Source organism: Scylla paramamosain, unplaced genomic scaffold, assembly GCF_035594125.1.
Source record: "Scylla paramamosain isolate STU-SP2022 unplaced genomic scaffold, ASM3559412v1 Contig80, whole genome shotgun sequence".
In the NCBI taxonomy this organism is placed as follows: domain Eukaryota; kingdom Metazoa; phylum Arthropoda; class Malacostraca; order Decapoda; family Portunidae; genus Scylla; species Scylla paramamosain.
In genome coordinates, this window is record NW_026973745.1 from 260,001 (window position 1) to 284,175 (window position 24,175).

The 24,175-nt window shown below is 38.9% G+C and overlaps 1 protein-coding gene across 18 annotated transcripts in view; it reads left to right on the forward strand.

The window, feature by feature from the left end:
• The window catches only part of LOC135098780 (uncharacterized), a 101,575-nt gene that overhangs the window by 22,727 nt on the left and 54,673 nt on the right, over positions 1 to 24,175 (forward strand). For 3 of the 18 annotated variants that reach the window (XR_010267350.1, XM_064001172.1, XM_064001174.1), the window contains exons 1-2: positions 573 to 664; positions 916 to 1,007. Coding sequence is in view for 4 of the 18 variants with exons in the window: in XM_064001172.1 (XP_063857242.1) it covers positions 597 to 664; positions 916 to 1,007 (160 nt within the window). In the remaining 14 variants the exon portion in view is untranslated. The other 15 variants (XR_010267349.1, XM_064001176.1, XM_064001173.1 and 12 more) reach the window with 12 other exon arrangements.

A 24,175-nucleotide genomic window follows, 5' to 3' on the forward strand; every position in this document is an offset into this window, starting at 1 on the left:
GTATTCATTAACACTTCTCCCATCTTAAGAAGCATTTGTTTGGTCGCAATCACGAACAGTTTGTGAACTAATGATGAAAAGATCATTAATCTTGCCACGTGGTTTAAGCACCATGAATGTATTAGGTGAGTTCGGATCAGCTGTCAGGGTTTGCCAAACTAATCAGTATACGAGTAGTTATTGCCAAGGAATTGACATTTCTGTGGTACTGCTGTTATTCCCTTGTATTATTTTGACGTAGCTGTGTGCATATGTGTGTATGTTTCCATTCTGTTGTGCGTATAATCTGATGATTCGAAACCGATGCGTATCCATTCCAAGACATATTCCAAGCCTTTCATCTCCTTACCGGTAGCCAAGAAATTCCTCTCTTTTCAGAACGTCATTGTACGACAGAGTAGCCAGCTAAACAGCCGAGCCCTCAGCGTGCGCCTCCCGCCGGACAAGGGACCCTACATCCAACACTACCTCATTGAGATCCACAACGAAGGCTCCTCCTACTCACTCCAAGCTTCTGAAAACCGCTTCGACACCCTTCCTTCGCTCATCACCTATTATTCTCAGTGCTGGTGAGGACAGAGAGGAGGCTGGACGTTATGTCTAACCACTGTGCTGCGTATTTTTTGTTCACCAACTCTCCATATCCCAGGATGAAGTTGTGTGGGTGTGTGTGTGTCTGTGTGGGTAGGTGTGTGTGTGTGTGTGTGTGTGTGTGTGTGTAAAACGTACCCAGGAAGGCCACTCGCGTAATATATATGAGGATTAATTTGACAACGAGGATTAATTTGCCTTGTTGTCAAGTCATGGCTTTCTTGCAATGCATCCCGAGCTCCTGCAGGTAATAGCGGGACGCGCTCAGTCCAGGGATGATGTAGGAGTGGGTGGCGCCTTCATACCTTTTTGTTGTCTTTTCAGCGAAGAGTTGCTGGCTCAGCTCAAGCTTCCTCGCACCATCCAGGAGGCCAAGACCCGCCATGAACTCGGCTCTCTCTCGCTGCTCGGACAAGGTGAGCATCAAACACTTACGTGGTCGTGAAATGTAATTGAAGTGTAATGAGCGAGAGGAGGATTCTCCACTTCAATGGTGGAATGACCTCTGCCTTTCTACGAATGTGTGGGTAGTTTGATGGCCCGGGAAGTTAATAATCCTTGACTGCAATGCCTCATTCATGACATCTGCTTACCCCAGTGAATGTCCACGATGTCACCACTACGATGGCCAGTTATAAGACTGCCATAGCGACTGAGTTGGTGCAAAAAGTATCCCCTACCTGGCGGACAGTACCCTCCTTGCCCACGAGATCATCCCTTTCCTTCTGTGTAACTTAATATAATCAAGCGTTGTTGAAGCGTGATCAGACGCATGTTAACGGGAGGTCATTGAACTGAAGAGGGGAAGAGGTTTGATGGGAGGAGACATTGGTAATACTGCATACTAGTTTCCAGAAGTGTTGGACGTGCTTGAATCATACTTTGTTGTGCAGTATTTTTGAGACATAGACGTTGATTTGGCGCGCTCAAAAAACACGCGAAAATTTGACTTTCCGGGGAGAATGGTGGCTTCGGCCGCCCAAAACCTGTAGATGGCGCTCTCTCTCTCTCTCTCTCTCTCTCTCTCTCTCTCTCTCTCTCTCTCTCTCTCTCTCTCTCTCTCTCTCTCTCTCTCTCTCCCTCTCTCTCTCTCTCTCTATCTTCCCCCTCCCTCCTCTCCCCATTCTCTCTCTTCCCCCCTCACTCCCTCCCCATTCCCCTCTCCCTATTTTCTCTTCCCCTTCCCGGCCTTTCCATTCCCTCTCTCTCCCCATTCCTTCCCTCCTCTCCCCCTTCCCTTCATCCTTACATTTCCTCCCTCCCCTCCATCTCCCTCATCCCTTTCTATTTCATTTTGTTTTTTATTTATTTATTTATTTTTATTTATTCATTTAATTTATTTTTATTTAAGAGGGGTACCTGCCAAGGCCAACAAAATTGGAAAGAAAAAAAATGTTCCCTGAGGCGCCGGTCCCCAAACTGAGTCAGAAACGATTGTCAAAAATTAGAGGATGAGTGTCTTGAAGCTTCCCTCTTGAGAGAGTAGTCTTGATAAGCGTCCACAGTGTTAGACGAAGACTTTGACTTGTGTTGATGAGGGGAGTAACAGTCTTCGGAGCTTTGTTCTTTATTAACAATATGTACAGAAAGAAGGGCAAGGAAAAGATGTCTCAGAGTGGTTAGTAATTAAGGAAAGATGTGCCAAACAGTTGTACAAGGGCTTAGCATTGACGTGTTTGGGCAAAGCACCTTATCTATTTCTGTCTTTAAGGTATACGTGGAAACAATGAAGGAAGTGATGATATTGCGTGGCTTGCATCCGTTGTTGTCATGGTTGGACACAAAACAAAAGTAGAAGAAGATAATAAGGAGAAGAAAAGAATACGTTCAAGAAGAATTACTTGAAGAAAAAAAAAGGGAGGAAAATGAATATAAAAAAAAGTTGAAGAAAATGATAAGCGTTATGTGATGGTCATTGTCTCTTATTTCCGAACACTCTACTAAAGTGACTCTAAATGAAGTTGATTGTCTAATTATTATTAATTATATTATAGAAGAAAAGGAAAACTGAACACACACACACACACACACACACACACACACACACACACACACACACACACACACACACACACACACACACACACACACACACACACTGAAATATTCTTTTTCAAAATATTTCGCAAGAACACTATCAAGACTTCCGTCATTATGTAACGCATCCATATATATATATATATATATATATATATATATATATATATATATATATATATATATATATATATATATATATATATATATATATATATATATATATATATATATATATATATATATATATATAAACACATTTAACATCAGGTCACAAGCACACAGCGAACATCAATATGGACCCAAGTCTCAAACTCACACATCAAATTACAATATAGAAATATATCTGTGTATAAATACATCAGATTACAATATAATAAATATATCTATATACAAGCACAGCCTGTGTTACCTTACAGAACTTTTCAGTCCCATGGATGTACCTGTGTACTGCTTTGTACATAACCATTGCTGCAACCTCTGCTCTTAACCTAATGACATTCATCCAAGTGTCCTTAATTCATTGTCCTTAATCCACACTATTTTCTTAATTCAATGTCCTTAATCCACACTATTTTCTTAATTCATTGTCCTTAATCCAGACTATTTCCTTAATATAGTGTCCTTAATCCAGACTATTTCCTTAATATAGTGTCCTTAATCCAGACTATCTCCTTAATATAGTGTCCTTAATCCAGACTATTTCCTTAATATAGTGTCCTTAATCCAGACTATTTCCTTAATATAGTGTCCTTAATCCAGACTATTTCCTTAATATAGTGTCCTTAATCCAGACTATTTCCTTAATATAGTGTCCTTAATCCAGACTATTTCCTTAATATAGTGTCCTTAATCCAGACTATTTCCTTAATATAGTGTCCTTAATCCAGACTATTTCCTTAATATAGTGTCCTTAATCCAGACTATTTCCTTAATCCAGACTATTTACTTAATCTACTGTCCTTAATCCAAATGATGTCCTTAATCTACTCTCCTTAATTGTAGATTCCTTAATTATAATATCCTTAACCACAACATTTTCTTAATCAGTGTATAATCCTCAATCCAGTCTATTTTCTTAATTTACTCTCCTAAATCTGTACTATTTTCTTTATCTGCCATCCTTAAGACGGTAGACAAAGTAGATCATCTACTTAATCTACTGTCGTTAATCCAGACTATTTTTTTTATTTACTATCCTTAATGTAGACAATTTTCTTCATCTACTATTCTTAATGTAGACTACTTTCTTGAAGTAATATCCTTCATCCAGTCTATCTTCTTAATGTAATATTCTTAATCCAGACCTCTTTCTTAATTTACTATCCTTAATACAAACTATTTACTTGATCTACTATCCTTAATCCAGATTGTTTTCTTAGTCTATCAACCTTGATCTTAATTTCCTTAATCCAGACCATTTTCTTAATCTGTTATCCTTAATTCAGACTATTTTCTTGATTTATTATCTCTAATCCAGTTTATTTTCTTAATCTACTTTTCTTAATTCAGACTCTTTCCTTAATCTACCATCCTTAATCCAGATTTTTTTTGTTAATGCATTAATCTCAATTTAGACTATTTTTGATTCAGACTTTTTAATCTACTATCCTCAATCCAGACTATTTTCTTAGTCTACCATTCTTAATCCAGGCCATTTTATTAATTTGATATTTTTATTTTATTTTCCTTATTTTGTTATCCTTAATCTTCATTTCTTAGTGTAATATTTTCTTATGCAGACTATTTTCTTAACTAATATCCTTAATCCAGACTATTTTCTTAATCTACTATCCTTTATCTTAATAACCTTGATTTACTGTCCATAATCTTGATTTTCTTAGTCTAATATCCTTAATGAAGAACACAGTTTTATATCCTTAATCCAGACTACTTTTTCTACTCTATTGACTGCTCCTATTTTCGTTTTGGGATCATCTTTGAGCGGGATTTTTATTCATCTATTTCTTGCCTCTGCTGACCTCCCTGATGGATAACAAATCAAAACAAAACAAAAATATCAGTCAATCAATAAAATCAAGGCGGAGGCTGAGAGGACGCGGCACCTCTGGGCGTACGCAGACGGAGGACGTGAGTGAGGATGTCGAAGCGGTATCGTTTTCCGTTGAGCGTCAAGGTCATGGACAAATCATCATAATCTATCGCTGCTTGTAATTTACACAGCAGCGTTCGTCCAAACACGAAATCAAACCAGTGGCGCATGTATATCGTGTCCATCTTTCGCAGAGTGTCTGTGCCGCTGCCAAAGTGCAGCAGGACTCGTTTCGGCAGCACAGTCGATTTGCCTGTCCTGCACAGCATCTTGTCCTGACCAGTCTTAGTGATAGAGAATGTTGACGCGTTACCAGTGTTCACCATCACCGTCAGCGGCTCCTCGATACCTAACGCTCGTGCGGCAAACATGAACGTTTTGCGTTGTGTGTCCGAAGGTTGTCTCCGCCGCAGACGTTTTGGGTGACGCAGGAACAGGATGCTGCTGTCGTCGGGATGGAACTCCTGCCGCACCTCGGCCTCCTGCAGGCGGCTCATGGACATAACTATTAGGTCCAAGGAGTGCTTCCTCACATCCCCGCGTACAATGACCGTCATGCGCGTGTTGACCGCCACGTAGCGACGCAGCATCACCACCACCTCGTCCAGCTCGATCACGTCCAACTCCAGCATGCCAGCCCAGGTAAACAAGTATTTCTTTACCGTCTCTTGCTTGCCCGTGACGATTCCCAGCCTCCGGGCCAGTGTTAGCCTCATGAGGCTGCATGAGGAGCCGCTGTCAAGCTGGACAAGGCACGCGTTGCCGCGCACGGTCGCGGACACCAGGTTTTCTTTCCCAATATTAAGACGGCACCACCTGCTCACGTTCCTCTCCTTGCTGACTCTCTTGGCATCCACCATCAGCCTCACCACGTCGTCTTTGTACCACCCTCTCATCTTCCATCTCTTGATGCCGTGCTTAACGCATTGACAGCACTCCATCTTCCCCCCCTTCTTTCGTTCTCTCCTGCCCTCCCCCCTGCTCTTCTTTGCCTGCTTCTCGTCGTCCTCCGCGTCCTGCCTCTTCCTCTTCTTGTCCTGCTTCGCGTCGTCGTCCTTAACCTGCCTCTTCCTCTTCTTGTCCTGCTTCTCGTCGTCCTCCGTGTCTAGCCTCTTCCTCTTCTTGTCCTGCTTCTCGTCATCGTCCGTAACCTGCCTCTGCCTCTTCTTGTTCTGCTTCTCGTCGTCGTCATTAACCTGCCTCTTCCTTTTCTTGTCCTGGTTTTCCGTTTCCTCCGTGTCTTGTTTCTTCCTCTTGTTCTGTTTCTCGTCGTCGTCCTTGTTCTGCCTCTTTCTCTTCTTGGTGCGGTCCATAATCGGATGAAAACACTCCACGCTCATCGTTTTCTTGCCTTTGATGTCATTCCCGTCCCTCTGATTTTTGTGTTCTCGCCGGCTCGCGCGATGTTTCATCTCTGCACAGCCTTCAGTGACCGTCTTCTCGTGGCTGGTGCAGTCTTCGAGGCTCTCCAGCCGCCTCTTCTTCTTGTTCTTGGTCGTCACTTTCTCCTTAGCGCTCCCCTTCTCACCGAGGGTCTCTTGGGCGTCCATTGCTTGTCGTTTCCTCTTGTTGTTGTTGAATCTCGTATTATGGAGTGTTGTGCCAAAATCTTCAGTAGAAAATCCAGGCATTGCACAGTCTTACTGGGAACCTGTTCGTCAGAGGGTATGGTATACCTTTGCGCCCCCTTCTTGGAGCGCTCAGCAGCTTGGAGCTAAAGACTTCGGCACCCACCAGGCGCACCAATCAGAGGCCTCGATTCTAGAATGTGATAAGGTCTTTAGCCAATCAGATACAAGAATGAAACAAAATATAAAATTATGATTATTTTTCATTAGCGGCAGTGATGCACTTTTCAATGAATTATGCTGAATCACTGCAATGAAGACTCCTTTCAAAAGCATAGAAGTAATACATTTATTTGATTTAGTATATTTAATTCTCTAAATATTAATTCTATCAGTCACTTATCTGTGTTATTTGGCTCACACTTCATACATCAGCAGCTGTGCACTAATATCGCACTAACATTTGGCGCCACCACGGTCTGTCAGCCATTTAGAGCCGTGGAAAACCTCGCCAACAATGCCCATTCACACAACGTAACTGACGTGTAGTTTTGGCTCAGCTAAAATGACTTCCACTGCCACATTCTCGTGTCACTGTGCCGAGGAGAGCAAGTTCAGTCCCGCGCTTACAATGCCAAGGGTAGAACTCGAGCCGTGACCCTTACGTGCATCAGTGAGGAAGCAGGAAGAGCAGGAGGGGGATCATTATGAGCTGAGGACACAGTATGTTTGGCTTGTGTGCGTTTTAAGCCATTATTATCTAAGTTATAAGATTTCCTTAACGAATGAGTTGGTGCAAGTAGTGTCCCCTACCTGGCGGGCAGTACCTCTCGCCCAAGAGAACATTCCTTTCATTGTCTGTGTAACTTAACGTTGTTGTGGCGTGAGCAGACGCATGTTAATGGGAGGTCATTGAACTGGAGAGGGGGGGAAGACTTTTGATGAAAGGAGTAATACTGTAAGCTAGTTTCCACAAGTGTCGGATGTGCTTGAATCATTCTTTGTTGTGCAGCGTTTTTAAGACATAGATGTTAATTTGGCGCGCTTAAAAACACGCGAAAATTTGACTACTGGGGCAGAATGATGGCTCCGGGAGGCCGAAAACTGCAGACGGCTCTCTCTCTCTCTCTCTCTCTCTCTCTCTCTCTCTCTCTCTCTCTCTCTCTCTCTCTCTCTCTCTCTGTCTCTCTCTGTCTCTCTCTCTCTCTCTCTGTCTCTCTCTCTCTCTCTCTCTCTCTCTCTCTCTCTCTCTCTCTCTCTCTCTCTCTCTCTCTCTCTCTCTCTCATTTTCCAGGAGGGACACCTGACAAGGGCAACAAAATTACGAAGAAAAATGTCCCCTGAAGTGCCGGTCCCTAAACAGAGTCGGAAACGATCGTCAAAAATTGTGGGAGGAGTGTCTTGAAGCTTCCCTCTTGAGAGAGTCCATAGAGTGTTGATAAGCGTTCACAGTGTAAGATGGCGACTTTGGCTTGTGTTGATGAGGGGAGTAACAGTCTTCAGAGCTTTATTCTTTATATACAATATGTACACAAAGACGGGGAAGGAAAACATGTCTCTGAGTGGTTACCAATTTTTGGGGACAACACTTTATCTATTTCTATTTTTTCTTTTAACTATACGTAGAAAAAAAATAAGGAAATGATGATATTGCGTGGCTTATCATAAAGATTGTTTTCATAAAGATTGTTTTGTTAGGGGTAAGGAGAGGGAGAGGGAGAGGGAGAGGGAGGAGGGATGGTGCGAAACATTTTAAAGGACTAGTCTGTATACACGAGAGCAAAAATTAATGCAAAGGAAGAACAAACAACAGCAGATTTTGTGTCCCTTCCGTGGCTGTTTGTGATAAGGAGTAGTAGTAGTAGTAGTAGTAGTAGTAGTAGTGGAGGTAGATGTGGCTGTGAATGTTCTCGGATTTTTAGAGAGAGAGAGAGAGAGAGAGAGAGAGAGAGAGAGAGAGAGAGAGAGAGAGAGAGAGAGAGAGAGAGAGAGAGAGAGAGAGAGAGAGAGAGAGAGAGAGAGAGAGGAATTAATTGTGAAGGTTAAGGGAGTGATGGGGCGAAGAGAAGGTCAGGAAAAAGCCAAGAGATGGAAGAAAGTGGATGTAGGTGATTGGGAAGCATATGGAGTGGTGGAAGTGAAAAGATATGTGGATGGAATGTGAGAGGAGAGAAGGGGAGAAGAGAAACTGTTAAGGGGAGGGAGAAGGGGATAAAGAGGGAGAAAAAGGCGGGATGGGTGAGTCGGGAGGGAAAAGAGGAGTAGTAAGAGTGGTAAAGAGAAGAGTGAAAGCAAATGGACACAGAAGAGGAGTGAGAGTGAGTGGGGAGAGGGAGGGGAGTTAGGAGTGGGCGTTAGTGGGGAGGGAAGGGGAGTGGGTGATATTGGGAAATGGGAGTAGATAGGAAAGGCGAGGCGGGGAGTTATCGCTGCCATTGCAGAGAAGATGGGTGTCTCCTTTACTCCCCTACCCCCCAATCCTCTCTGCTCCTCCTTCCCTCCCCACCTCCCCTTCCCCCCTCCTCACCTCCTTTGCACGTAAATGATAACACAGAATTATCATCAATCTTCGCTCAAGGACCAGGCGATATTCACTTGTTTTATCCTGCCGCCTTTATTTCTCCTCCCCTCTCCTCCCAACCCCTCTGTAATCCCCCCATACGCCCCTCCCCCCCGTCTCTGTCTCTTATTTGTTTATCTACAGCACTTCAACTATTTCTGTCTGTAAACTGCTATTAGTAGAAATAATGAAGGAAGTGATGATATGGCGTGGCTTGACTTCGTTGTTGTGATGATTGGACACAAAAACAAGTTGAAAAAGAGAAGTTGAAAAAAAATACGTTGAAGAAAATGAGATGAAGAAGAAAAAAAGGAAAGAAGTTCAAGAAAATAAGTAACCGTTGTGTGTTGATAAATGTCTCTCATATCTGAAGACTAGTAACATTTTTGTAAATGAAGTTGATTGTCTATTATTGACTGTATAACAGAAAGCACACACACACACACACACACACACACACACACACACACACACACACACACACACACACACACACACACACACACTGAAACAGATTCTTTTCCAGCATTTTTCAGAACACTGTACAGTCCTTAATCCAGATTATTTTCTTAATCTGTCATTCTTAATCCACAATGCTTTCTTAATCTAACATCCTTAATCTCAATTTCCTTAATCTGTTATTCTTAATCCATACTATTTTCTTAATCTATTATCCTTAATCTAGACTATTGTCTTAATCTACTTTCCTAAATTTAGACTATTTAATTAATGTACTGTTTTTAATTCAGACTAAATTCTTAATTTACTATCCTTAATCCAGACTATTTCTTTAATCTACTATCTTTAATCCAGACTATTTTATTCATCTAATATCCTTTATCTTAATTTACTTAATCTAGTATCCTTATTTTTAATTTCTTAGTGTAATATCATTTTTCCATGGTATTTTCTTAACGAATATCCTTAATCCAGATTATTTTTTTTTTGTTTATATACGGTTATTAATTTTAATTTTCTTAATTTATCCTCCCCATCTGGGGAGAGGACCATAAATGTCCCCAGGTCGGACTGCCTTTCTGTCGACGATCCTATGTGTCTTGACACCCCCCTCAATTTTTTCTTCATTAACACCTGCAACATTCGCGGTCTAAGATCTAATTTTCAATCTGTAGAACACCACCTCTCCTCTTCTAAACCTCATCTTCTTTTCCTCACTGAAACTCAAGTGTCTGAGGCAACTGACAGTAGCCCCTTTTCTGTTCCCTCCTACTTTCTCTATCCTCATTTTCGATCCAAAGCTGGATGCTGCGTTTATGTGCGCAATGACTTAACCTGCTCTCGTGCCCACGCTCTTGAATCTTCCGAGTTTTCCACCATCTGGCTACGACTACAGAGTCACTCTCAAACTAAATTTATCTGTGCTGTATACCTCTCACCTAACTCCTCTGACAATAAGAAATTCTTTGACTACTTAACTTCCAAAGTGGAGCACATTCTGACCCTCTTCCCTTTGCAGAGATCTCCATTCTTGGAGACTTCAATGTTCACCACCAGCTTTGGCTTTGCTCTCCCTTCACTGACCATCCTGGTGAACTAGCCTACAACTTTGCTATCCTCCACGACCTAGAGCAATTGGTGCAACACCCTACTCGTATTCCTGACCGTCTTGGAGATACGCCAACATTCTTGACCTTTTCCTGACATGTTATCCTTCTACTTATGCTGTTGATGTCACCCTTTCTTCTCCGATGGGCTCCTCTGATCACTTTCTCATATCTTTATCTTGTTCTATCGCTCCAATCCCTCCTCAGGATCCCCCTAAGCGAAGGTGCCTCTGGCGTTTTGCCTTTTTTTATTTTATTTTTTTTTTGATAGAGACTGGCACAAAGCTTTAATTTCCAAACTACCCTCCTATGGCTTCTCTCCTTCTCTCTGGAACTTCATCTCAAGTTTCCTTTCTGACCGTTCTATTGCTGCTGTGGTAGACGGTCACTGTTCTTCTCCTAAATCTATTGACAGTGGTGTTCCTCAGGGTTCTGTCCTATCACCCACCCTCTTCTTATTATTCATTAATGATCTTCTAAACCAAACTTCTTGTCCTATCCAATCCTACGCTGATGATACCACCCTGCATTTTTCCACGTCTTTTCATAGACGTCCAACCCTTCAGGAGGTAAACATTTCACGCAGGGAAGCCACAGAACAGTTGACTTCTGATCTTTCTAAAATTTCTGATTGGGGCAGAGCAAACTTGGTATTGTTCAATGCCTCAAAAACTCAAGTCCTCCATCTATCAACTCGACACAACCTTCCAGACAACTATCCCCTCTTCTTCAATGACACTCAACTGTCCTCCTCTTCTACAGTGAACATCCTTAGTCTGTCCTTTACTTATAATCTGAACTGGAAACTTCACATCTCATCTCTACCTAAAACAGCTTCTATGAAGTTAAGCGTTCTGAGACGTCTCCGCCAGTTTTTCTCACCCCCCCCAGCTGCTAACTCTGTGCAAGGGCCTTATCCGTCCATGTATGGAGTATGCTTCACATGTCTGAGGGGGTTCCACTCATACTGATCTTCTAGACAGGGTGGAATCAAAAGCTTTTCGTCTCATCAACTCCTCTCCTCTAACTGACTGTCTTCAGCCCCTCTCTCACCGCCGCAATGTTGCATATCTAGCTGTCTTCTACCGCTATTTTCATGCTAACTGCTCTTCTGATCTTGCTAACTGCATGCCCCCCTCCTCCCGCGGCCTCGCTGCACAAGACTTTCTTCTTTTTCTCACCCCTATTCTGTCCAACTCTCTTACGCAGAAGTTAACCATTACTCTCAATCATTCATCCCTTTCTCTGATAAACTCTGGAACTCCCTGCCTGCTTCTGTATTTCCACCTTCCTATGACTTGAATTCCTTCAAGAGGAAGGTTTCAAGACACTTGTTCATCAATTTTTGACCACTGCTTTGACCCTTTTATGGGACTGGCATTCAGTGGGCATTTTTTTTATTGATTTTTGTTGCCCTTGGCCTTCCAAGGACACTGTTGCCAGTGTCCTTCCTACATTAACACACACACACACACACACACACACACACACACACACACACACACACACACACACACACACACACACACACACACACACACACACACGGTGAAAGAAACTGAGAATAAAAAACAAACATAAAATTTGCAAATAGACACAAGAAACAATAAATCAGGTAACAAAGGAACGAAGTAAAAGCAATTATTTACAAAAAACTCCACGAGAACACTTGACTGGCTGGAGAAGAGAAGGACGTGAAATAGTAAACAATGGCGGCTAATGAGCAACGATGCCAGACACACAGACAGACAGACACACAGACAGACACACACACAGACAGACACACAGACAGAGGGCGACGAAATAACACATAATAGCAAGAACACACTTCCAAAAAAACATTGCTAAGGTATATAGAAAAAAAAAAGGTGTAGGGAAAATTAACTTGAAATCTCATCGGAAAGTAAATTTTGCAAAGAGGAGAGGAAATGACTCGTAGTCTGCACCAAGGGAAGGGACCAATGTGTCAAGGAAAATTAATAGGAGGAGGAGGAGGAGGAGGAGGAGGAGGAGGAGGAGGAGGAGGAGGAAAGAGATGAGATAGGACGATAATAATGATAATAGTTTAAGAATGATGAAAGAGCGCCAATCATTTCCACTCCAATAGAGATAATGACATGTTCCTTAACACACACACACACACACACACACATACAGAGAGAGAGAGAGAGAGAGAGAGAGAGAGAGAGAGAGAGAGAGAGAGAGAGAGAGAGAGAGAGAATCGCCACATCAGTTCTATAACACTGCTATACTTCGTCAAAATTTATGGAAACCCTCCTCCTCCTCCTCCTCCTCCTCCTCCTCCTCCTCCTCCTCCTCCTCCTCCTCCTCTATTTGTATTGAGAGTTGGTTGTCAGTTTCCCCATGGTCCACTGTACATGTTCCCCGGTGCGTCCAATACAGTGTGTTTTGAAATGGAGTGGTAGGTGGGGAGGAGCCTCCTGCTGTATTACCCTTCATGCTTCCTTCTCCTTGTGCTGAGAGAGATGGACCGTCAATGGAATGTTACCGTTAATATATATATATATATGACCAGTTATATTATTGTCATCCTCTTCGTCTTCCTCCTCCCCTTCCTCTTTCTCTTCCTTCTTCTCTTGTTCCTCCTGCATGTGTGAAGGGGTGACCTGACCTGACCTGACCTCCTCTTCCACCCCTTTCTGCCTTCCTTAGGTGACCTATCTGCCGCAGTGCCTAGCCGTCAGGTCATTCTGTGTGTGTGTGTGTGTGTGTGTGTGTGTGTGTGTGTGTGTGTGTGTTTTGTTTGTTTGTTTTTTTACTCCTCGTATTCTTCATTTTCTTCTTCTTCTTTTTCTTCTTCTTCTTCTTCTTCTTCTTCTTCTTCTTATTTTTCTTCTTCTTCTTCTTCTTCTTCTTCGCTATCCTCATTATCATCGTTTTCTTCCTTTTCTTCTCCTTTGTTTTTGTTGTTGTTGTTGTTGTTGTTGTTGTTGTTGTTATTGTTTTTCCTGTTTCCTTCCCTTTTCTCCTCCTCCTCCTCCTCCTTCTTCTCCTCCTCCTCCTCCTCCTGGTGTCCTGGCGTCAGTTTGTGTTCATTAAGCAAGAGAGAATCATGCATTAATTCTTTCATGTCCTGCATGCACGCCTCCCTCTCTCCCCTCTCCCTCTCCTCACTCTCGCTCACCTCTCCCACTCCCTCTTCCCTCCTCCCTTTCTCTTCACTTCCTCTCTTCTCTCTTTTGCACTTTTTTTTTATATTGTGCCCTCGATTCATTTGTCTTCCTGTTTCCTTTCCATTCTTCATCTAAAACTCATTCTTTTCTGTTAGTCTTTGCGTTTTCTCTGTCTCCATCTTCACTTTTCTTCCTTTCCTTTCTTTTCGTTCATTTGTTATTTCAGTCTTTTTCTTTTTTTTTAACTTTTTTGTTTCTGCTTTCTTCCTTATTTTCTTTATTTTTCTATCTGCCTTTCATTTTCTTACTTTCTTTCTTTCCTTTGTTTTTGGTGTGTGTCTGTTTCCTCTCCCTCTTCGTTACGTGCTTCTCCCTTTCACACCTATACATTTGCTGCCTTCTCGTCTCCCTCTCCTGCTCCTTTCACCGCCTCCAGTTTCCTCGTCTGTCTCTTTCCTTCCCCTCATTCGTCCATCTTCCTTACTTACGCACGCTCCTCGAAATTATCTTTTTCTTCCCTGTTCATTGTTTCCCTCACCTCTTTTCTCTCGTTTTGCTTTTCATGTGTCCTTTTCCTTTCTCTTTTACGTATCACTTACTCCTTTCATCATTCGTCTTCCGTTTCTTTTTTTTTCCTTTCCTTCATCCACGTCCCTTCCTTTCTATATTCTTCCGTGCCTCTTTTCCTTTTTTCCTTCTTCCTGCCCATGTCATGTTTTCCTTCCCTTTCTTCCTTCCATGTCCTTCCTTCTTCTTAGTCTTCTTCATTTCTATTTTCCTCTCACCCTTTCTCCTTCCTGTCTCTTTTCCTATCTTTGCCATTTCTCTCTCTCTCTCTCTCTCTCTCTCTCTCTCTCTCTCTCTCTCTCTCTCTCTCTCTCTCTCTCTCTCTCTCTCTCTCTCTCTCTCCTCTTCACTCCTCTCCTCTCCTCTCCTCTCCTCTCCTTCCCTTCCCATCCCTTCCCTAAGCCCCTCCCACGTGCAGTCTCGGCGCCAACTCTCTCTTTGTTAGCTCATAAGTTAGAGAAAGCCTTAAGTGAGTGGCTGCGAGGTCCCTTTAGGGCACTCAAGTATATTACAAAGAGCGCTACGTCTGTGTGTAATATCTGTCGGTCTGCCTGTCTGTCTCACGTTTCCACGGTCTTGTGATCGAAGTTGGGAATTAAGTAAACTTAATTCAACGAGAAATGGTCGGAGTAGAGAATATTTGCGTCTGACTAAAGTTAACGGAGAGAATATTTTTTGTAGTTAGAAATAATAGGTAAATAAAAACAATAAAAAATAGTGATAATAGATAATTTTGTATTCCTTACTTAGTCTTCTGTTTTTATGTCTTCGTGACTGTCCTTTTTTTTTCTTTTTTTTGCCGTCAATCGCTCATGCATATAGAAATTGTCATAGAAACAGTAACAAAGAACGAAAAAAAAAAGAAGAAGAAGAAATAAAACTTAGAATAGATGATCAACTTCCGAATCCTTCAATCTTCACTCACACTGTCTTCATAATTATCCTTTTTTTTTTTTTCTGGGCGCGTGTTTCCTTCTCTCCTTAAGGTATAATTTAGCCGTGCCCTTCCTGAGCCATGTATCCTTCCCACCCTTCTCCCTTCCCATTGCATTTCTTTCTGACAGCTCATTAATTACTGTCTATTTTTAGCTTATATTTCCTAGGCAGTGTTTAGCAGCCCTGTCAGACCACCACTTACACCCACCATCAGCTTGCACCCTCACCTCGCACATCTGTCACCAAGCATTCGCCTCTCATCACCAACTCATCCATACTTCCTCGGTGTTTATACTGATTCCTTACTCGTATAAATGAATTGATAGGTACATACATACATACATACATACATAGATGGACAGATAGATAGATTAACTGATAGGTAGATGGCTAAACAAACGTATAAGTAGACAGACAGATAGATGGACGGTTAGACAGGTAGATAGATAAATTGATTGATGGATAGATGGCTAAACAGACAGACAGATAGATAGACAGACAGACATAGTTAGACGGCTAGACAGACATAGACAAACAGATAAAATAGATTGTTAGACAGACAGACAGATTATTGGCCACGGCTTTAATTATAAACTAGTACATAACAATTTATCTTATATCACGAACGAAGGAGGTTGGCAAAAGTTCAAAATCTTTACAGACTTAGTCCAGACACCCACTCATGTAGTCACGTCCACGAGTCGAGTAGCACAACACACTCAGTGCCACTGTTTAGTATTTATTCTCAGTCTTGTATCTTCTAATCTGCTGAGTCTCCTGCTGAAACTGGACAACTGAAAGAGAGACGAGAGGTTCACGAAGATAAAGAAAAAAAAAAGTACATGAAGACGGAATGAGGGTAAAAAAAAAAAAGTAAGGAAGAAGAAAGAGAAATAGAGAACACAGCAATAGCCAGTACTAGGGAAGGTTGGTCATGACTTCTGACCACTACTGCACCACGCCCTTGTCACACCTACGTACACCACACCTGCCCTCCTCCTCCTCCTACTTAAGTCTGCCCTTGATCCTCTGCCGCTCATTCTCAAAAAGAAGAAAAAAAAAGTATCACATAGTAAGTGTGAGAAAATAGTTGTTTTCTGCTTACTACTGCACCACGCCCTTGTCACACCAGCGCACGCCTCACGTACACTCCTCACCACACCCAAGTCTCCCCACGATTCCTTACCGCTCGTTCAGAAAAAGAAAGAGAAAACGCTAACTACACGGGAAACAAGTAATGCAGATTATATACTCGACTTTTTTGACCGCAACAGCACCACGTCCTTGTCACACCCACGTTCTCCACACCATACTCAAGTTTCCCCTCGATTCCTTACGGCTCCTTACCTTTTTTTTCCCCGCACGTGATGGCTGTTTTTAACCAAGTGGACAGGACGTTACATGGCTCTGTCCTGCACTCCGCTCCTCCAGGCAGGCAGCGGCGCCATCGACCACCACCACCACCACTACCACTACCACCGCCACTGCTAGTACCAGGCCCCTCGGCGACAATATATTACCTAGTCCTCGCACCTCATGTTCTTTCTCCCTTTCTTTACTTGACTTTTTGCTGTTTCTCTTGGTGGTGGTGGAGGTGATGGTGGTGGTGGTGGTGGTAGTGATGGTAGCAGTGGTGCTGGTGGTGCTTTTGTTGTTGTTGTTGTTCTCCTCCTCCTCCTCCTCCTCCTCCTCCTCCTCCTCCTCCTCCTCCTCCTCCCCCTCCTTTCTCATCTGCACCTCCTTTCTCCACCTGTCTCCGTTTTTTCCCCACGTGTTTCCTTTTCTTCCTCATTCTCTCTCTCTCTCTCTCTCTCTCTCTCTCTCTCTCTCTCTCTCTCTCTCTCTCTCTCTCTCTCTCTCTCTCTCTCTGCGGCACTCACAGCGGAGACCTTTACTTCACTTCTTGTCAAGTTTATATTTTTTGTAATATTTTGTTTGATCTTATTTGATGCCGAGTGAGCTGAGCACACTATTATACCAAAAAGTAATTTTGTAAGCAAAGTATTAATAGTTATGTTCTTAAAATGTGAAGAATTTGTCGGTGATATAGTGTTGTCAGGGGAACCTGTTTTTGAATGGATACACCACGAAGAATATTACTTAAGTTTGTACATTAGTACGTATACCAGCATTATTAGTGTATAGAGGCATCCATTAACACAGCTTGAACACTGCCATAACTTCTTTATTACAAGCGTTTGGACCTGTCAAAATCATTACAATAAACACATCTCAAAGTTTTTTTTTTTTTTTCATCTTAAGTACCCAAGCATCATTAATAAGCAGATCAATATGAAAATTGAGAATGGATGTATGTAGAATTCACCATATGCTAAGTACAATTAAAAATCAATCATATAACCAATCAACCACATTGATCTTCACTTATAATAATCATTAGAATTATAACTCACAACGGTAGCTCCAGCCGCATATGGATTGCCTCCATGAACTTTCCGAACGAGTAGTTGGATTCATAAACTGTAATACATGAAATTTTCCTTGAGTAACTATCAATCTTAATAGCCGACCGCACAATCACATTAACACTGTCATCATAAAAGATCATCACTAATACAAACATTTTGTCGATGAACATCACAAATGTTTTACGTGAACACCAGCTGATAAACCCCCACCCAGTACTGTTATAACCAAACATAGCCATACATACCAGCATAATTGAATAATCCCAAGTCTTGAATAAATATTACATCCAGTGATCCATCACAACACACTTCAGGTAGGGGCGGACAGCAACTAACCCTGGCTGACCGTTCGTCGCCACCTCATCACCCTGCTGCCACCTCACCTCACCTCCCCACTGCCACGTCACAAAGACGTGCGGCTTGCGCACCGTGTACAGAGCTTAATCCTCGTCTATATAAATACACTGATGCACGAACTAATTTAGAAATAAACAAATAAATAGAATAATTTATATTCAAATTATCATGAGACTGATGATACAATTAGGTCATTTTTATAGAATTAATTACTGAATAAATCATCAATAATGTTGAATATATTAGATCAAGGTGCAGCTAATGCTTAAGTTAAAATGGGTTACGATAAATTTTATTTAGTAGGGAAAATGAATTAGAAGGAGGATTTGATTGTAAAGTAAGTTTAACATGCTTGCTAGATGTAAGGTGTAAAGCATGTACATATCGCCCGTCGCTTTCATTATTAAGATGAGACAAGTCGTAACACAGCAGGCTTACTGGAAAGTGAACCTGGATACGAGAATCAAAGCACAGCTAAAGTTAGTATAGCGTTTCAGTTACGTTGAAAAGGTTTATTATATATTTAAGGCTAGGAGGGACGAGCTTCTTACCACTTACAAAATTAATCAATAGGACAAAAAAAAAATAATAATGTTTTTTTTTTAGGCTTAAAAGTAGCTATGAAATTAAAGTGTTCGAATTTAGATTTAGGAGAAAAAAAAATATTTATGGCTTTGATAAAGTATTAGAATATTGAATTTAACGTAAAATTTTAAGAAATAATGAGTGTATTAGTAGAATGAATATGTAGAATGATTTGAGAAAAATTAAACAAAGATAATGAATTATAATAAAATAATGGAATAAAAAAGGAACTCGGCAAAGGTTATTTGTTGCCTGCTTATCAAAAACATGTCTTTCTGAGGTTGTTTATGGTGCAGCCTGCTCACTGACAGGAAATGTTCAATAGCCGCGGTGTGTTGACCGTGCACAGGTACCATTATCATCACTTTGTTAATTGGAAACTTGTAGGAATGGTTGAACAAAGAAAAGTCTGTCTCTTTTATCAAAATTGAATTTAACTTCTAAGTGAAAAGGCTTAGATTTTCTAGAGGGGCGATAAGACCCCATAAAGCTTTATAAACTTAATAAGTTTGATGAATTAAAAATAATAAAAATAGACTTAAAAGGTTTATTTGGTTGGGGCGCTAAGGGTATAAATGAAAATAATTGCTATTGTAATTGGACAATTATATGTGATTACAGTTTGTAAGTGATCCTTATATTAAGGATTAGAACATCAAGTTACTTTAGGGATAACAGCGTAATTTTATTTATTTATTTATTTTTTATTTATTTATTTATTTTATTTATTTATTTATTTTTTGAGAGTCCTTATCAAAAAATAAGTTTGCGACCTTGATGTTGAATCAAAATGTGTTTATAGTGCAGCAGCTATAAAAGAAGGTCTGTGCGACCTTTATTTTTTTTACATGATTTGAGTTCAGACCGGCGAGAGTCAGGTCGGTTTCTATCTTCTGGAATTAAAAAAAAAAAAAAAAAAAAAAAAATAGTACGTAAGGATTAAGTAATTACATTTTTTTGTATAATTGAAATACTATTTAACCAGATAATATGTGCTGGATTTAGGATCTAGTTAAATAGAATACATGTTATAAATAGTAAAACAACTGAATGTAATTGTTTTGTGTTATTAGTGGAGATTGTAATTTACTTAGTTTTAATCATCTGTGTTTTGGCAGGAGTGGCTTTTGTAACTTTGTTAGAGCGTAAAATTTTGGGCTATATCCAAATTCGCAAAGATTCAAATAAAGTTTGTTATACAGGTTTACTGCAACCATTTTCTGATGCTGCGAAGCTTTTTACGTAAGAACAAACTATGCCTGTCATATCAAATATTATTGTTTATTATCTATGTTCTGTCTTTAGGCTATGTTTATCTTTGTTGGTGTGAAGAGTTATTTGTTAAATATCAATGTTATATTTGCTTTATATTTTTATCGTTACCTTTGAGGTTAATTTGGTTTGCTTCTTGTTTAGCGGAAACTAACCGGACACCTTTTGATTTTACAGAAGGAGAATCAGGGTCAGTTTCGAGGTTCAACACGGAATATAGGAGAGGGGGATTTGCTTTAATTTTTATAGCAGAATATTCAAAAAATTCTTTTTATAAGAGTTTTTTTTCGTTATTGTGTTTTTGGGAAGAAGACCTTGCAGGAAAATATTTATTTAAAGTCTATATTTTTGGCATTCATTTTTGTGTGAGTTCGAGGAAGTTTACCTCGGCTTCGATACGATAAATTGATGTATTTAGCTTGAAAAGGATTTTTTCCAGTTTCTATCAATTATTTATTGTTTTTATTGGGGTAAAATCTTTATGTTTTGTATTTAATTTATAAATATGATTAAAATAATATGTTAACACAATCGTTAAGAATATTTTTCCTTTTCTGCTACTTTCAAAAGTCTATTTTAAATCAAATAAACGATCATTTTAAAAAATTATGTCATCTTATGAGTAGGAGGGGATTGATAATAAAAGAAAAAAAAAAAAAAATGAGTTAAAATTTTGCCTGTAAGAACATAGGGTTCTTGAACGGGTCGAGGTCCAGTTCAAGTAAGTAGAATCAATACTGAAACCAAAATTCAAAATATAAGTTGATTTAGAGGGTAAAAAGTTAATCTGCGAAAATTTGATGTACGAGTGGAAGGTAAAATTATAATGATTGCTACTGAGGCAACTAGAGCGATTACCCCTCCAAGCTTATTTGGAATAGATCGGAGTGCACATGCGAACAAGAAATATCATTGTGGTTGAATATGGGCGGGAGTAACTAGAGGATTAGCTCTAATAAAGTTATCAGGATCTCCTAACAAATAAGGATTAAGAAGGGACAGAATAAGTAAAAGTGTAAATATAACAATGAATCCAACAATGTCTTTAAATGTAAAATAAGGATGAAAAGGTACTTTCTAACTGTCTTGATACACCTAGGGGGTTATTAGCACCTGATTGATGGAGAAAAAAAATATGAATAATAGTTATAGCGGCAATAATGAAAGGAAGGACGAAATGAAAGGTGAAAAATCGAGTTAGTGTGGCATTATCTACTGAAAATCCTCCTCAGATTTATTGTTCTAAATCTGTACCAATGTAGGGAATAGCTGAAAAAAAAAAGATGATTAATAACAGTAGTTCCCCAGAATGACATCTGCCGTCAAGGGAGAACATAACCTAAAAAAAGCTGTTGCTATAACTATAAACAAAATCATTACTCCAACTATTCAAGCATGGAAGATTATATAGGATCCATAATAAATACCTGGTCCAATATGAATATACAGACAGATACAGAAAAATGATGCTCCATTGGCATGTATAGTTCGGAGAAGTCAGCCACAGTGTACGTCTCAGCAGACATGGGCTACTCTAGAGAATGCTGGATCAAAGTGAGCTGTGTAATGTATAGCTAAGCGTAAACCGGCAGCAATTTGGATGACAAGACACAATCCTAGCAATGATCCATAGTTTCAAAAAGTCGAAATATTTGAAGGTAAGGGTATATCAGCTAGAGAGTTGTTGACAATTTTAAATAAAGGGTGACATTTTCAGAGAGGTGTTGTCACTAAGGAGAGAGTCGTAAGAGTCCTTTAAATAAATTAGTAATTTTTTACCACTACAATTAAGGTTAGGAGTAGATAAAGGATGATAAATGATGAAATTTATCAAATTAGAACCACAAATTCATCTAATAATAAAAACATTTCATGATTCTATATTGAGAGATGATAAAGGAGAGTTGGTTACAGCTTCGTTTAGCAAGGGATCTCAGAAAAGAGTAAGTGGAAAAAAAAATAAGGGAAGAAAGGTGGAAATAAGGAAGGTCGAATATGAGAATGAGAATGAGGATGACTCATTAGAAGCTAAATGAATAATACAAGTATACCTCCTATGAAAATTATAAAGAGAATATATGAGAATCAGTAAGTGTATGTTGTTAATCTGGCTGAAAGAGAAATTTGATGGTTTGAATTAACAAGGTTAAACCTGTAGATAAAGGATGAATTTACTGTGTAAATGATACAGATTAAACTAAAATGAAGGGAATAAAAAGTAAGGTCATATCGAAGAAGAATTTAAATAAAATATTAGTTTTGGGAAATAAAGATAAAGAAATCTTCTCTTTTTCTCTGAAGTTTTAAGAAAAAAAAATGTTCATTATTGGTTTACAAGACCAAGGTTTTAAGTTAAACTATTAAAAGTAATGGTAAGTTTTAGAGGTATAATGATTTTTGTTCCTATAGTTATTATTTTTTGTGGGGTTTGAGGGTTCATTACGTGCAATAACCACATGTTAAATGCTTTGTTAAGTCTTGAGTTTACAATGCTTGGAGTTTTTTTTTTGGTTTATAAGAACGCAGTTGACTTTAGTGGGGAGAGAAATTTATTTTTCTTTCTTTTTTTTTTTTTTTTTACCGTTGGCTGCGTGTGAGGGGTCTTTAGGTTTAACTATATTGATTTTAGTAGTACGAAGCCATGGAAATTGCGTTTTAAGAGATTTTATTTATTGGAAGGATAAAATTTATAATTCCTTTAATTATATTGATAAAGTGTAATAATGAATGAAACACAGTTCAGGTGGATTTATTTATTTTTAGATTTTTAATTAGTATAAGTTATCATTTTTTTTTTCTTTTTTAATATATGATTTAGATTGGGATTAGATTATATTAGATATATTTTAATTCTATAAAAGATTTAAATTGTTTCTTTAATTGTAATTTCTAGTCAGAAAATCAAGAATTTATGTAATTTTAGTGAAAGATTTATCATTAGAAATATTATGTTATTATTTTTTTTTAATATTAACTTTTCTTCTGTAGATTATTTAATATTTTATATTAGATTTGAGGCTTCTTTAATTCCAACATTAATTTTGATTCAAGGTTGAGGGTATCAACCTGAGCGTGTACAGGCAGGAACCTATATACTTTTTTTATACTTTAGCATTTTCTTTACCTTTATTGGTGTCTTTGTTTATTATTTAATGACAGGGAGATTAACTATTAGCTTAAGGGTTCCTATAGAAGGAGTAGATTATTTAAATAGATTTTGGTATGTAAGAACTGTTTTGGCATTTTTTGTACACATAAGGTTAGTGTTATGTGGGATTGTAATTTTTAGTTGATGGGGATTACCTGGAAGTGTAATATTGATAGTTGGACATGGTTTATGTTCCTCTGGTTTACTTTGCTTAGCTAATATAGCTTATGAACGTACTGCAAGACGAACACTGATAGTGGATAAAGGATTATTAGCATTTATACCTAGAATAGGACTATGATGATTTTTACTAAGAGCAAGGAATATGGCCAGACCACCTTCCTTTAATGTAGCACCAGAGATTATATTAATTTTAACAGTTTTGAGCTGAAGAAAGATTTCTATTGTAGGACTTAGAAAATTTTTTTTTTTTTTTTTTTGTGCAAGTTACACTTAATACATATATAGATTGAGACAGCATGGGGTTTTTATAACTTTATATTCATGTTGTTCAGGAAAAGTTAGAGAGTATCTGAAATTATTTAATATTGATTTCCTTTAAATGTAATGATAAAAAATAGAGCTTTATTAATAACTTTTTTTTTTTTTTTAAATAATTAAAAGAGTGATTTGGAAAATTTCTCTACATGAAATTAGAATAGTGGTTTTATTCAGCTATTTGTGGGACTTTAGCATTGGCAAAACCTGAAAGAGGTATTATAGATGTAACTGAATGAGAACTTCTTAGGTTAATAAGAAGGGTGGTTGTATTTACTTTGGTTTTAGATTGGATCTCTTTATTATTTATGAGATTTGTGTTTGTAATTTCTGGCAGAGTTCTTTTTTATAGAGGGAGTTGTATAGCCGATGATAAGACTTTTAATTGATTTATATATCTTGTTTTGGCTTTCATTCTTTCTATAGGGTTTATAGTATTAAGACATAATTCAATCAGACTTTTATTGGGTTGAGATAGATAAGGATTAGTGTCTCATGCCTTAGTAATTTATTATCAGAATGAAAAGTCTGCAAACGCAGGAATATTAACTATTCTTTCAAACAGTGTAGGTGATGTAGCAATTTTATTGAGAACTGGATTAATGAGAAGATTAGGAGGGTGAAATTTTTTGTTTTATAGGTATTATATAGACGAGAGATGACTATTATTATTATTATTATTATTATTATTATTATTATTATTATTATTATTATTTTTATTTATTTTTTTCATTTATTTATTTATTTATTTCAGCAATAAATAAAAGGGCTCAAATTCCTTTTTGTGCGTGACTGGCGGCTGCTGTAGCGGCTCCAACACCTGTCTCAGCTTTAGTTCATTCTTCAACACTAGTGACTGCTGAGGTTTATTTAAT